This window comes from Strigops habroptila, chromosome 20, assembly GCF_004027225.2.
Source record: "Strigops habroptila isolate Jane chromosome 20, bStrHab1.2.pri, whole genome shotgun sequence".
In the NCBI taxonomy this organism is placed as follows: Eukaryota; Metazoa; Chordata; class Aves; order Psittaciformes; family Psittacidae; genus Strigops; species Strigops habroptila.
Window position 1 is genome coordinate 4,120,122 of NC_044296.2, and position 13,787 is coordinate 4,133,908.

Here is a 13,787-nt window from a genome sequence, read left to right on the forward strand (position 1 = left end):
GAGTGAGCATTCAGGAATTAAAACTGACTAAATCCTGCATCAGGAAAAGTGCCCAGCATGTGATTTTCATTAATCCTCTGGGCTCCTCTCAGGTCAACCACACGGTACATGAATCAAAGTTGAACAAATGAATGAAGCCCTCCTGTACACGGGGCTCCTTTGCACTCACTGGTTTGTTAGCACTGAAGCATGTGATTGGTTTAAGTCTGCTCAGGTGCTCTGGGTTTCTAGTGCAAGTTCTGATGAGCCATGTCTAAATCTGTGATTTCCTAAAAGGATGCAAAGCTCCGGGAGCCGAATCAAGCTTAGGGCAGGTTGGTGAAACTGCCTCAGTGTGTTAATCTTCAGGAAATAGCATTTTCTTGGAGAGGCTCGTGTTGTTTATGTTGTCTGAAATCCTTCTGTATTTGCCATATGACTTGTGCAGGCTCAGCTTGGTTCGATGGATGCTTTCATTGTTAGCTCTTGCCTGTGTTACCCCAGCAATAGAAACAGTGAGAGCCAGCTTCCTTCCAGCAAGCAGTGGGGAACTTCTTCATGGGTTCAGGCTCACCCTGGCAAATGCAGCCTTGCAGTGTAGTTCACACACCAGTGAGTTTGCTAGAATAAGCAACAGCTTTTGAGTTATGCTATTTGAGGTAAGCAATTGTATAGAGATGGTCCTGAAAAATCAGGATGTAACGCTGCTTTTAGCACCTAGCTATGTCAAAGCATTTTAAAATGCCTTTCAAAAGTCTGCAGCAGATGTTGCAGCAGAATGGCTGAGGTTTGATCTTAAAACTGTAGCCTTTTTTTGTACAGATAGGTAGATCCTCTTTGCATCTTCAGAAATACTGTCTTGATTGAGAGGGAAGTGTGCAGGGTGATGGGACTCAGCTGAAACAGCTTATGTCTGAATCCCCTTCCTCAGCTGTTCTTTCTCACAGGTGAATTACTGAGACTGAGAGGGATGGAACAGGATTTTGATTAGTAGCATAGACCCACCTCTGCCTCTGAGAATTGAAGCTCTGCTAATATGCTCTCACAGCCTGTTGCAGTCATATTTGTTTGGACTGAAAGCTCTTGGAGCAGGATGTTGGTTGGTAACTGGAGTATCAGTATCTTGAGTGCCTTTCTGACTGTGGCTTTCCTAAGATCATTGTCACACTAGCCTACAAAAATATGGATGGATTTCCGAGCCTCAGGAATCCTCAGTAGCTTCAATACCATCTCTCTGATGAACTGGTGCTTTGGTTGCTTCCAGAGACCATTAACACTCTTCTGAAACTGCCTAAATCTTCTCTGCTAAAAGTGCTAAATGTATAACCACTGATGTTGGAAGGCAGTATGTTGATATCATGGTAGTGATGTGATTCTACAAGTATTTGATGGAAAAGCAGCGCTTGGTGGTATTGGTGCTGCTGGGGTGTTGCTCTCTACTCTGAGCAGGCAGAACCACCAGCTTCATGTTGTCCAGCTCCCAGCTGGAGCCACATTGTTTATACAATTCTGCTCTAGCCGTTGGAAGGGCCAGTGGCCCGAGGAAAATTCCAGGTGGAATTATGATGCTTTTATTTATTTAAAAGAAAAAAAGGGATGAAATGCCATCCCCCATCGCTGCCTCCTAACAGGAACATCAAGTGAACTCTGCTCCAGGTGGAGTCCTCTCACCACACTCCCTGGCAGGCGCATTATTCACAGGCGGCTGCTCTTTGAGGGTTGATTGAACTTGGCCATGGGCCCTTTTTCCTTTCACCCCATCGGTGTTCAGCAAACATTGGCTTAGGCACAAACATTTAGACGTGGGGGAGTGGTTTGTATGCAACGGGAAATGTCAGCCTTTCATCTTTGCTTTGACTCCAATGCTGCATTCCTGGGAAAAGTGAGGTCTGTGATGTTAATTCTGTCCCTGGTGGACAGCAATCATCCATTCATAGAACATGCTTATGATCTGGCAGATTCTCACATGGAAAAGGCCAAGAAGGAGTGAACACAGAGACTGACTCTGCTTTCAGGCAAGTGTTCCCTTGCCTAGGGCTGAGCCTGTTGCTGGGAGGATGTGGGAGGCAACGGGGAAGAGCCTTCAGATATTTTATTTCTAGAGAACAAACATTTTCAAAGGCTTTGATGAGTGTTCTCCTTAAAGGAAGCCAACTTTGCAGCAGGGAGAAGGGGGACTTTTCCTCCCTGCAACAACTGTGTTTCAGTCATTGCTTTGATTTGGATTAGAGCAGGTATACAGAAAGCAAACAGGAAAGATGGACAGCTGAGCTGGCTCAAGGAACAGTTTAGAAAACAGGCACCTATTGATATTCCTAGAAGTTTTATGTTGCAGTCTTACCCTCTGGACAGTGAGCAGTCACCCACCACGGAGAGGCACAGCCTGGTTTGAGTGGGATATGTACTGTGTGAGAGACCTGCCAGTGTGTTAGTATAGACTGGAGTGAATGCAAGGAGGATAAATACCTCCTTCTGCCTGTGATGTGTCTGTTCCTATCCCAATCAATGGAAGTTTCCCAGTGGTATGTGACTGTGCTGAAGCACATGGATTTCAGCTACTGCCAGTTCAGGCTGAGGGAGAAGCGAATGGCTTTGATGTAGCCTCCTGGTCTGTTGTGCCAAAATCTTCATTCTTGTTGGGGTGATAAGGAATCTAGCTGCTTACACTGATCTTTTCGTGACACGCACCACGTGAACTGCTCCCTCACAGCCACCCTCTGGCTTTGTAACTTACTTGTGTAAAACAGTGCTTAAAAGAGTGCACACATTAACGTGTTTTTGCATGGATTAGTCTCTCCTTAACTGAGGTACTTGGCTTGGACCTAGTCAGAGAGTGTTTTTGGAGTGCAGAGTACCTGATCTGTGACATCTGGCATTCCCAAAGATGCCTCTTACCTTACTATACACAGAGGTCTCAGGGTGAACTGCTTCCTAACTTAAAGACCTCAGTTTTTAATACTTGAAAATTAGACTTTGAGAGTTTTTCAGATTAAATGGCCCTTTTTTCTTTTCCCCCACCCCTTTTTCTCCACCACCACCACTCCCCATTCCTTTCTTTTTTTCCAGTGCCCAGGTCTCAGACTGGGAGATGGAAAATTCTGATTTTCAGCAGCTTTCCTCCTTGCATGTGAATCTCAGTATACCCGTGTATAGCCTCCTTACTCAGTGAGGCACTCAGCTGCCCCTGATTTGCCTCCCTGATGAAAATTCCTTTCCTTTTACCTCACTCCCCTTTTCTGTGATGCAGTATGTGATGCTGAAATGCAGTTTCTTTGGCTAAAACACAACCCTTTCCAGCAGAGGAAGGCCCTCCACCCCAGACAGACCTGTCCTACTACTCCTATGAGTACGACCCAGACCCCTACGCGTCGGAAGCTGATGTTTTTGAGCTTGGGGCAGAACTGACGACAGCAAGCACGGTAAAAGAAGCGGACAAGGTTCAGGAAGTAGTGACCACAGTAGAATGGTGAGCAGGGGAGCATGAATCTGGTTTGAGAGTCAACCTATAATGTACTAACTCATGTCTTGGGTCAAATGTATGTCATTCCTCAAAAGGAGCATTCTTACAACTGATTTGCTAAGCTCTTTAGCAAGGAATGGCCAGGAACACGATCTTGCTAGGGCAGCATTTAAAAGTCTTCATGACCCAGATGCCTCCATCACTAGCAGATTAAAAAGTGACCTTTTAATCTTTTCTCTGCCCAGCCTCAGTGACATTTCACAAAGATATGTAATGGGAAAATGACTTTTCTTCCTTGTGCTCTCTTTTCAACAGAAATCTATAATTTAAATAAAGAGAAGAGGCTCAGAATCAACTCCTGTATGAGTTTGATCCTACAAACGACCTGCTGCAGAACAGAAACCCAACGATGACTACTTCCTGATGCACTCAGAACTGTAGGCTTTGCTGCCCCGGGGGGGGGGATCTGGAGCGCTAAGGGGGACACTCAGCATTATTTTTCTGTCAATTTTCCTGCCTTTTGTGCATCCTCTTTGGAGTACTTCCAAGGATGGGAGGAGACCAGTATGCTGTGCCCTCTAGGTAAGAAAAATAGGGGCTGGAATTCAAACCTATAGACCATTTCCAAGTGTTTTCTCTACTATCGGGATACTCCAAATGCCATTTCCTAGCTACATTTAGAAGCTAAGTCCAGGCCTTGTGCTTAGCTGAACTGCTGTTTCAGGAAAGATGGCTGAGAAGTTGTCTCTCAAATTATAATAATAAAATCAGTGTGTTTTGCTAATTCTGACATAGCAAGAGGCTAATCATCTTCCCCAGCCTGTAGGTCGACTGCACCCACAACAATGTCCCACGAGAGAAAATCTTCCCTAGTGGCTCCATGTTCAGGGAAGTTCTTGGGAGGTACCTTTTACAAGAGGAAACTGAAATCCACTGTCGGGGCTGGAGGACTTGACTGTCTACCCTCTGACTGCAGGCTTCAGGTGGGGAGTTTGCCAGCCATAGCAGGGACAGGGATTAGGTGGGTGAGCCCTCTTTGTGTTGCACTATGTGCTGATACAGGCTGCTTGCAGCCTTCTCAGCCCTTCCCTCTTTGTAACCCTGGCATCCAAATAAAGCTGACCCAAGGCACAGTCCTTTCAAATGCTTGCCTAACTTCACCCATCACTTTTATCCTGCTCCCATTGGATCACCATACAACAGTTGTACTGGATATGGTAATCTGTGTGCAGGCCCTGGGTCTGCTGCCCAGTCCCAATGGCTGGTGTCACAGAGGCTCCCTTAGACTGACCTGCCCCAAGCGATGTGGTAAAACTAAAAACAAAAGCTTTGTGTTTCCAAAAGTGCAAGAGCCAAGATTTTTTGGTTTCCTTTCCTGCCTGGAGCAGCATTGTTCTCTTTGGAGGAGTTACATGCAATTGCCTGTTGCAAAACAGTGTTAATATTTTATCTTCCCACTTCTATTGTTACCAGGATCCAGAGTGGGATGGAAACTCCTTTTGAGGGTGTTTATTGGTGAATGGAAACAGGAAAAAGCTCAGCTCCATTCATTTTTTAGAGCTTGTTTACACAGGAACCATGACAAGAATATATCCCAGTATAGACATTCCATTCCAGAATAAAGGCAATTTTATTCCAGAAAAATGTCCACGTGGGGACAAAACAGGAGATATCCCAGAAGTTGGGTATATGTCGTTTCCAGTCCTTTTTGTCTGGGGCCAGATCTTTGCAGAATGTAGTTGACATGATGAAGATCTGGGTCTTGAAGTTCGCAGAAGTTTCAGAGCTGCTTTGCTGGCCAGTTTCCAAACCTTCCTTCCTGGCTGCTCTGAGTTCTCCTCACAGGCTCTTGACATGGCTGCTGCCCGTATGTACCCACTGCTGCTGGGCAGAGGTTTGTGCCACGTGTCTGCAGTGCTCTTGAACAGACCATGTCCTCACTGTGCCCGCGCAGCAGAAGCACTGGCGGCTGCATTCCTGTCTGGCAGGTAAATAAATGCCTTTAAACTAAATTCCATCTCCTGTAAGCAACTGGCCTGGCAGACACTGGCTATTGTGTACACACACAGGACTGAGTCAATATTTATCCTCTGGGTAAATAACAGACTGAGTGTGAGCTGCAACAAGAGTTTTGGGGGTTTTAGTTTCTAAATATCAAAGCTGCACAATACAAACCCTGCTGTTTGCTGGTTCCAGCCTCAGCTGTTTAGTGCTTTGAGTCTGGGAGAATGAGACATTTAATCACCCTGATAATGTCTGTGTGACTAGCTTCCCACAGAAGATGGGACCTATGTTCTGGATTCTTTGGTCTCCTGTCCTTGGTCCCTTTCTGGCTTTACTTTCCTTGTTTCATCCATGTATGCTTCTGGGTAGATGTTCGAAGTCATTTTATATTCCTTGGCCCTCTCATAGATCCTTGGGCAGTCAGACAGCATCACCATTGGGGAGAAGGAGATGAAGGTAGGGAGTTTGAGCCAAGTATCAAACCTGACTTCCTTCACTTCCCTCAGGCTCTGGTTCATGTAATGTACTAATTCGAGATGCAGACATTTCCCTTTTGCTGCCAGCTAAATAATTCCTCCTAGTGGTGCCAGCCCATCAATCATGGCCTTGTTCTGTGGGGTCTCTGCGTGCCACTGCGCTCATCTGTTTGAGGCTGAGGAGTCTCACCTCTGTTTTACAACTAGAAGAAAAGGCAGAGAGACCTGGACCCTCAGAAGGTGAAGGCAGAGCAGCCTTAGTGTCCTTAAACAGAGACAGAACAGGACAGTGCCTGTGAGGCAATGGGCAGGCTTTCTGGATCCTGCAGCCTGACTTCACCTTGAGTGCTTCTTCCCAGCTTTGGCACTTCCAGGGAGATCGCTAGTCCATCTGCTCTTGGCAGCCCCTGCCTCCCCCGTGTCTTGCCACACCAAACTGGCTCCTTTCTGTAGTTAAAAAAAAGTAATTTTATTTAAGGAATTGAATAAAGGAACCTGCACTTACACACTTGTGGTTGCCTTTTCTCCCCCATCACTGGAGTAAAGGAGCAGGTCTCTGCCCTCTTCTCCACCCCAGCTGATGGTCCCTCTGTCCATAGATCTCCCCTGTCCTAGACTGGTTGTTCATGTTTCTTGTAATCATCATTAATTCTCATGTAGGAAAAAAAGTTTTCCTTGATTATTTTTCTTTCATTCTTCAAAATCCCAGTTGGAATACAGAAACTCCCTGGGCCTAGGTCCACGAGAGCCACTGGACACAGCATAGCCTTACCAGACTCAATCATAGGCTTTGGCCCAGTTCTGATTCTGAAGCTTGCCAGTCACACTCCCATCCCTGAGAACACAAGAACATCTCAGCACTGAGAACTCAGGCTTCAACCTTGTGAAGACCAGCAGCTATAGTTTGGAGAGAAAGGATTGATCTTTTTTGCCAAGGAAGAGATCAATTCAATAGCTGAAAAGCCAGCAAGGACTGCAGACCTGCTGCTGCTTTGGGCTTTGACTTGGTTTGGCTTAGAGATGTTTGCCTCTGTCTGTCAGAGAAATGTTTCTCCTTTCCTTTTCTCTGATGATCCCTCACTGCAAAAGGAGAATAGTGCCAGTGGGTTTGTAAGACACCAAGATTCCTGCTTATATTGAGTTACGTTACTGAATAGCTGCAGCAGTGCTAGTTATCAGTGATTTGTGCTTGCAATCCTTTCAATGAAATTAATATTTATATATTTGTAACTGTACATTATGCAGAGTAATCATTACCATGGTATTTATTTTAAAGCAATAGTTCCACTGTTCTTTCTTGTCCACATGTTTTGCTCTTGCCTCTTTCCCTCCTCCTTAATCAGCCTCAGTAGAAAACAAACACCAGAAAACTGTTCAGCTTGCTTGAAGATCATTGGAACACCAGCACTTGCTCTACTGCCATCAACTATTGACATTCAATGCACAATAACCTGATTTCCATTGCTGTGAATAGATCATCTGATTAGAAAACCTCAGTTTGGGTTTAGTACTTGCTGTTTCTGACTGAGTGACACCAGCCCTGGCTACCCCAGGTCCCTGTGCTCAGTAGCTGGCCCACCCTCTGCATGTGTAGTGCTGCACTCATAGGAGGTAGGCTCTAGTTTTTCACCTGCATTTTGCCCCCACACATACATGTACACATAAACACTTTTGTTTTGTTCACACAAATCTTAGCAATCTGAGTCCAGAAAAGGGTTTGGTTTAGATTCTGATAAATATTTTATTAAAAACTGATTTTAAGACAATCTCGTCTGCCTCTTCTTACATTGTAGGCTCTAAGTTTGTTCACTCATAGGTTGTGATGAGGACAGAAGTCATGCCTCTACCAGTAAAACTGAAGAAGTCAGGAACTCTGAGGAGGTTTATTGCTCATTTTCTACCTTGCTGGTTACTGGGATGTGCTTTATTTGTGCCTGAGAGGTGAGCTGCCTGCATCCTGTCAACTTCGTAACAGGCTCCAAGAAACAACAAGCTTGGTCCCCCGTTTCATAAAAGACAGCTCTTGATTGTGTGGTATTACACAAAAGAAGTGTAATGTCACAAAAATGACATGAGAAGGGTAATGAGCAAGGGTTTTCTCAACTCCTACTTTACTATTTCCTTTTAAGAGACATGGTAATTTTTAAAAACTCACTAATGCTACCTTTGCCCCAAAGAAATGATAGATGCCAAGGCTCATCTTCAAAAACAGGGAGGGGTGAATGGGATTTTACACTTGTCACCAACAATGGGCTGACATAAGGGTGTTGCTTACTAATGAAGCCACGAATGTACTTGCTAGAAAAAGCCAGTGTTCTGTATTCTCTTGACAGAATATTTTCATTCAGGAGAACGCCTTTCCCACAGGTACCTCCTAATACTATTGATATGTTCAGAAATCTGGTTGTGCAAGTACCTGTTCTTTTTCAGTTCTAGGTGAAGGGAATATGCATTTAAGGACAGCAAGCAAGTCAGGAGCAGAAAAAGAGAGCCAACACAGATAGCAATCAGCGTGCAAGATGCATTAAGAAACCCACACCTAGGTGTAGTGGTAAGAGCATCCCTGGCAATACGTGACCAGAAATGGTGCGTGCAGTGTTCACAGGAACAGATCTATACATGTTCAGCAGTCCACATCTTGTCTGGACTCCACATCTCTCAAGGAATCCTGTGGCCCAGGTTTATTCAGCCTTGGCTATCCAGACAGGAGAAAGGGCTTGTCTCCTAGGAAATACTGCTCACTGCTCTGGATGAAACATGTGGAATCCCATCTTTGTCTTCATCTTATCCCCACTGTACGTTGCAAGTGCCTTGGGAGCGAGGAGCTGGGTTGGAGGCTTACACCAGTGAATCTTTGGAACTTTTTTGAGGGAGTGTTTCCTTGGAGGTTTTTAGGGATGTGGTGTTTTGTTTTCTGTGTCCGAAGAACCTTCTTCTCACCTTATCCCGGAACTCTTCGGAAACATAGTAGTAGACAAAGGGATCAGCGCAGCTGTTAAAGGTACTGATGGCCAGGCTTACCATGTAGCCGATATACAGGTTGCCATACAGCTTGCAGTCATAGCTGGAGTAATGAACAAGGAGGAGAACATTGCTGGGTGTGTAGAAGGCCACAAGTGTGAACAGCACGAGAGCTGTGAGCTTCATAGAGTAGGAATAGCGCTTCCCACTGTGCAGGAGGGCTCGAAGCACCGAGCAGTAGCTGAACAGCATCACCACCAGCGGAGCGAGGAAGGCGCAGGCGATCAGGCAGGTGAAGTAGTAGAAGTAATACCCGTCATCCTCGTGCCTGGGGAGAACATCGTGGCAGAGAGTGACATCTGCTCCATACAGGGGATATGACTGCTGCTGCAGTGTCAGGGGCAGGGTGAGAGCAGCAGCACAGAGCCAGATGACAGTGCAGGTGCAGGCAGCAAAGGCAGGGGTGCGGAAAGAGCGTGAAAAGAAAGGATGCACCACAGCCAGGTACCGGTCGACGCTGATGCACGTGAGCAGCAGCACTGAGCAGTACATGTTGCCGTAGAAGAAAGCTGTGGTGAGCCGGCACAGGCCTTCCCCAAAGGGCCAGTTGTTCCCCAGGAAATAGTAGAAGATCTTGAAGGGCAGCACCAATATGAGCAGCAGGTCTGCTGCAGCCAAGTTCATCAGAAAGACGGTGGAGGTCAACTTCTCAGCCCTGGTGGTCAGGACCCACAGGGCCAGCCCGTTTGAAGGCAGCCCCACGAGGAAGATGAGGGTGTAGAGGCAGGGGATGAGCCGCACGGTGACCACGCTGCCCAGCTGAGAGCGTGTGGCCTCGTGTATCAGCAGGTAGGTGATGTTGTTGATGGTTGCTTTTTCCCCGGGGATGGCTCGGGGACACGGTGTGATCTCTGGTGTCGTTACCTGCTCGCTGGTGCTGTTCTGAGAGTAATCTGTCAGAGAGATGCAGTCTGTTAGCTGCTGGTTGTGCAGTTGGCCTTGTGCTTTGCAGAGCATACAAAATGCTTCCCCCAAAGGCTGCAGGTTTGCATTTTACACTGGGATCCCTGGAAGTGGGAGTCCTCTGAGAAATGCTGGTGGGCAGAAGAAGCTGGCTGACAGAAGTAGGTGTGCAGGAGTAACCATCAGCAACCTTACTGAGAAGTTACACAATTCCTCTGTTGCGTGGTTGCCCGCTGCTCACAAGTGATTGCTATGTTGTACACCCATCAGCAGGCCTGGGAAACCAGAGAGCAGTTCCTCTGCCCTGCTTTCAAAAGAACCCCAAGATCTGGGGCCGTGCCAGGGTAAAGTCATGGCTGTGGGAGTCTAACTTTTAGCTAAAGAATTTGGTTTCAAGTGCTCTGTTTTACCTCTTTAATTTTTCCTTATATTTTCTTTCACCCATTTCTTTCTCTTCCATTACGCCTTCTATCACCTCCTACTTCAAATAGAGTGTGCACAAAGCTCAATTAGAGTGTTCTCCCCTGTGAACTCATTAAAAAATGAGTTTTCTGGGATCTTATAAAGGTACCAAGTATTCAGTACTTTAAGAAGCAGCAGATTTCCACCCAAAGATATGTACTCACCATCGTAGTCTGAAGAGGCCAGGCAGAGTGCCCAGAAGGCGCAGCACAGCAGCAGCCGAGGCGGCAGCCATCCATTCCCGAGGGTCTCCATGCTGGTGCAGGATCCAGTAGTGCCCCGCTGTGCTCAGAGCCGTGTGGGAAAGGCAGGATTAGTGACCCTGCTTACTCATTTCCTTCTGCTGGTCCTTAACTCACGGAAGCACCAGGCTGATTCCATAAAGGATGAGGCGTCTGGGAGGCTGTCACGACATGCACGAGTGTGTGTAGCCCAAGCAGACACTTAACTCCAGCGTCAGATGTGGGCCTGGGAGGGGCATCTGGATCCAGATCCAAAGGATATTGGGGCTGCACTTCATCGTCAGAGCCAGACGATAGCTCGAGTGACTCATTTGGGCCTCCTTCCTGCACCAGAATATTCCTAGAAATAACAATGTGGTCAGATTTGATGCAGTCTGAATTTGGCTTAGAGCATAAACTGAACCCACACACCTCTGACCTCCTGTGTCTTTCCCCCCAGAGACACCTGAGTGGCTCTGCATGAGATCCAAGGTCTTTCCCCACACTCTGATTCAGAACACTTTCTGGTAGTGCAAATCGAGAGGTTATCAGCCCTCACACAAACATAAATGAAGTGCAGGAGAGCTGCAGATCCACGCAAACCTCCCCAGCTCCCAGGGATTACACTGGGCTCTTGCAGCCCCATGTTGTGACAATTAAAGGTTTTTAGTGTCTTGCAGCCCCTACATCAGGCTGGGCCTTTCAGAGTTCTCTTGGTTCTGCTCCTGCTCCCTGGCTAAAGAGGAGGCAAAGCTCCTGCACCTTCCCTCTTGATTTCACTGCAATGGTTGATTAAAAGTCCTGTGGGTTGGAGCTATTTGCATTTGAAAGAATCAGCACCAGGCTGCAGCACCAGAACATAGGAATGATAAGTGGCAAGACCCCCCCAGCTCCCTGGAAACACTGGGCTTCCGCTGATAAACTACCAGGAACAGGGAGAGCTGCTCCTTCCAGCAGGAAAGGGGCCTGCCAAGGGTGCACAGGAAGCCTCTGCTGTTGGGTAGATAATGGTGAGTTGCAGCCACTCTAGCCCAAGAAGAGCTGTGTTTTTCCAGAGATGTGCAGTTTCCACCCAGCAAACCCCCACGAGGGGTGAGCACTCTGGTAGCCGACGGCTTGGAGCAGTGATGTGCTGCTGCCCTGTACCTGCTGGTTGTGTGACAAAGATGACTTACAGGGCATTGTAAGAGGGACTGGCAGAGATCACCTGAACCTTTAAGATCCTTTGCTGCTTGGTCCCCCCATCTCTAACTCCTTGAAAGTAGAAGTCTTTTCCATGCTCTGCCTCACACAGCGTTGCTGGGAACATCCCAAATCCCCTCCCTTGGCTTGTGTCCGAGCCCCACTGTGAGTGACCACTTCCCACTGGTTGTCAAGTTGGGTAGGCCAGTGGGGCAGGAGGTCATAGCTTGAGAGGCTGCTGGGTTTCAAGCTCTCCAGTCCCTGCCTGGCTCTGCAAGGGAGTAAAGACAGAAGCTGGAGTCCGGGCAGTAGGAGCTGTAAATTTGGTTTGGCAACCTGAGGAGCAGTTCATTTCTTTCTCCTCAGCTTATGAATGGCCTCTTCTGTGAAGGTTGCAAATCCGAGCCTGGCTGCTGTTTGATGAGATTCTTCTATTCCAAGGAGAAAATGATCCTATTTCCTTTGCTTTCACCATATTCCCACATCCTTGTGCCGAGCGTGTCGAGAGGTGGAGTTCCACTGGCAGGGACACGGAAGATGCAATATTAGATGTTTTGCTTTTGTGATTCTCCCAGGATTTATGAACCATTATAGAATGACTCATGTGGCCGCATATTTTCCATGCCTCAGCCAGGATCCTTTCCATTCTGTGTATGCAAAAAATTAGGCATAATCAGGTTCAGATAGTGTGCAAATCACAGCCCTGCTTCCTATGGCCAGGTCTCTGGAGTGGAGCAGAGAGAGGTTACTCGTTGCTGTGTCCTTCATTTTTCAGATGCTGTGTGATCTTTAGTGACTGCTTTAGATGCAGAACAGCTTGCTGCAGAATTCTGATGCCAGAGGTTTGTCATGGCTTGTTAATATCTCTTTAAGTCGTGTGATCCCTGCCCTGTGGGGTAACAGTTTGGTTTTCAAGTAATTCATTGTGCAATAGATCATTTCCTGGGAGAAGGCGCTCTTTTATTCCATGGCTCTGATCCCAAAAGATTCAATGCTGGAGAACAGGGGTTTGAAAGCTCAGAGGGAAGGTACAAACACCACCTGGCCTATCCCATGCATCTTTAAGGCTTCAAAGAGCAAACTGTGGAAAGCAAATAATGGGGTTTGCTGTTTCTGCTCTGTCCCAGCAGCTCCAGAGAGTTTTTCAGCTGCAAGCTAAAGGTGTGAAGTCAGGAACCTTGGTGCAGTCAATACCTGCCCCTGGCTGAGCTTGTGTTTGATGCAGACCTGAGCTGACCACGGAGGCAGCAGCCCTGCCCCAGCACCAGCAGCATGCCACGTTTCCACCAGTGTCAGCACAACCTCACCTTTTCCATGAGTGCAGTGCTGGCTCTGCCTTCCCCAGCTGGTGCAGGCACAGAAACCTTCCACTGATGATTGAGACAGAAATGATGGCCCTTTGGACCAGGATCCCCCCACCCCAGAGTTGTCTTTGCAGGCTCTGGCACCTACAGGACAACTTCGTGCCTTCTGCACCCTTCCTGACTTTGCCATCACACCAGCTCCCCTTCCTCTTGCTTCGTCAGGTCTCTTACCATCACCCCAAGACTCCACAGCTCCAGGTAGTCTCCCTGCCTCTCTTCTGCTTGTTCCACAGTTCTCCTCTTCCCACCCAATCTTTTTCCCTTGGATATACCACACCTTTTGTGTTCACATTCACCTCACTGCTTGTAAGCCTTACGCTGGTGGAATACTTTTGGGGAGGCAGGTTTTTTCCAGACTTACCCTTCTGCTTGCTTGCAGTTTTATTTGCATCACTACAACTCACTACATGTTCTGGAATAGCTGCTTCTGGTCTTTTCTCAGCAAGATAATGGCACTGGCATAGGGACTAGCTTGCATGAGCCAGACACCATCATCCCTTTTCAGCACCAGGTCTCACTGGATTCATCCTTCAACAAGTGTATGTATGGTTCAGAATTGTTGGACTTTAATTTAGTCTTTAATTGTGATGAGTGGGAGGTGAAGGTAACTCTAGGTTCATTAAGGTTGAGTTACTGTTCTAATTTAGAGGAATGGCTAAAGTGGGAAGGAAAACTCAACTCACATTTACACATACTTCCAGACCACCTCTGGCTG

At 47.1% G+C, this 13,787-nt stretch overlaps 2 protein-coding genes across 7 annotated transcripts in view; one reads left to right on the forward strand and one right to left on the reverse strand.

Annotated features, from left to right (window-relative positions):
* Positions 1–4,583, forward strand: part of CPAMD8 (C3 and PZP like alpha-2-macroglobulin domain containing 8) — a 48,933-nt gene extending 44,350 nt beyond the window's left edge. For 3 of the 6 annotated variants that reach the window (XM_030509646.1, XM_030509647.1, XM_030509650.1), the window contains 2 exons: positions 3,277–3,445; positions 3,755–4,229. In XM_030509646.1, coding sequence (XP_030365506.1) covers positions 3,277–3,445; position 3,755 — 170 coding nt within the window. In that variant the 3' untranslated portion in view covers positions 3,756–4,229. Of the gene's footprint in view, positions 1–3,276; positions 3,446–3,754 lie in introns of all 6 variants that reach the window. The other 3 variants (XR_003994771.1, XM_030509645.1, XM_030509648.1) reach the window with 2 other exon arrangements.
* A 3,052-nt stretch (positions 4,584–7,635) lies between these two features.
* On the reverse strand, positions 7,636–11,463 carry F2RL3 (F2R like thrombin or trypsin receptor 3). Its single transcript, XM_030509651.1, has 2 exons — positions 10,470–11,463; positions 7,636–9,833 (listed from the first exon to the last, which is right to left on the reverse strand). Exons 1-2 carry the CDS (start codon positions 10,558–10,560, stop codon positions 8,758–8,760), a joined length of 1,167 nt encoding a protein of 388 aa, XP_030365511.1. The 5' UTR covers positions 10,561–11,463; the 3' UTR covers positions 7,636–8,757.
* Positions 11,464–13,787: the final 2,324 nt, after the last annotated feature.

Bases quoted from the DNA above. Each gene is read 5' to 3' on its own strand.
- F2RL3 (XM_030509651.1), bottom strand. From the start codon at position 10,560: ATGGAGACCCTCGGGAATGGATGGCTGCCGCCTCGGCTGCTGCTGTGC. The intron at 9,834-10,469 runs GTGAGTACATAT...TCTCTCTGACAG, and splicing joins GGCCTCTTCAGACTACGATG to ATTACTCTCAGAACAGCACC.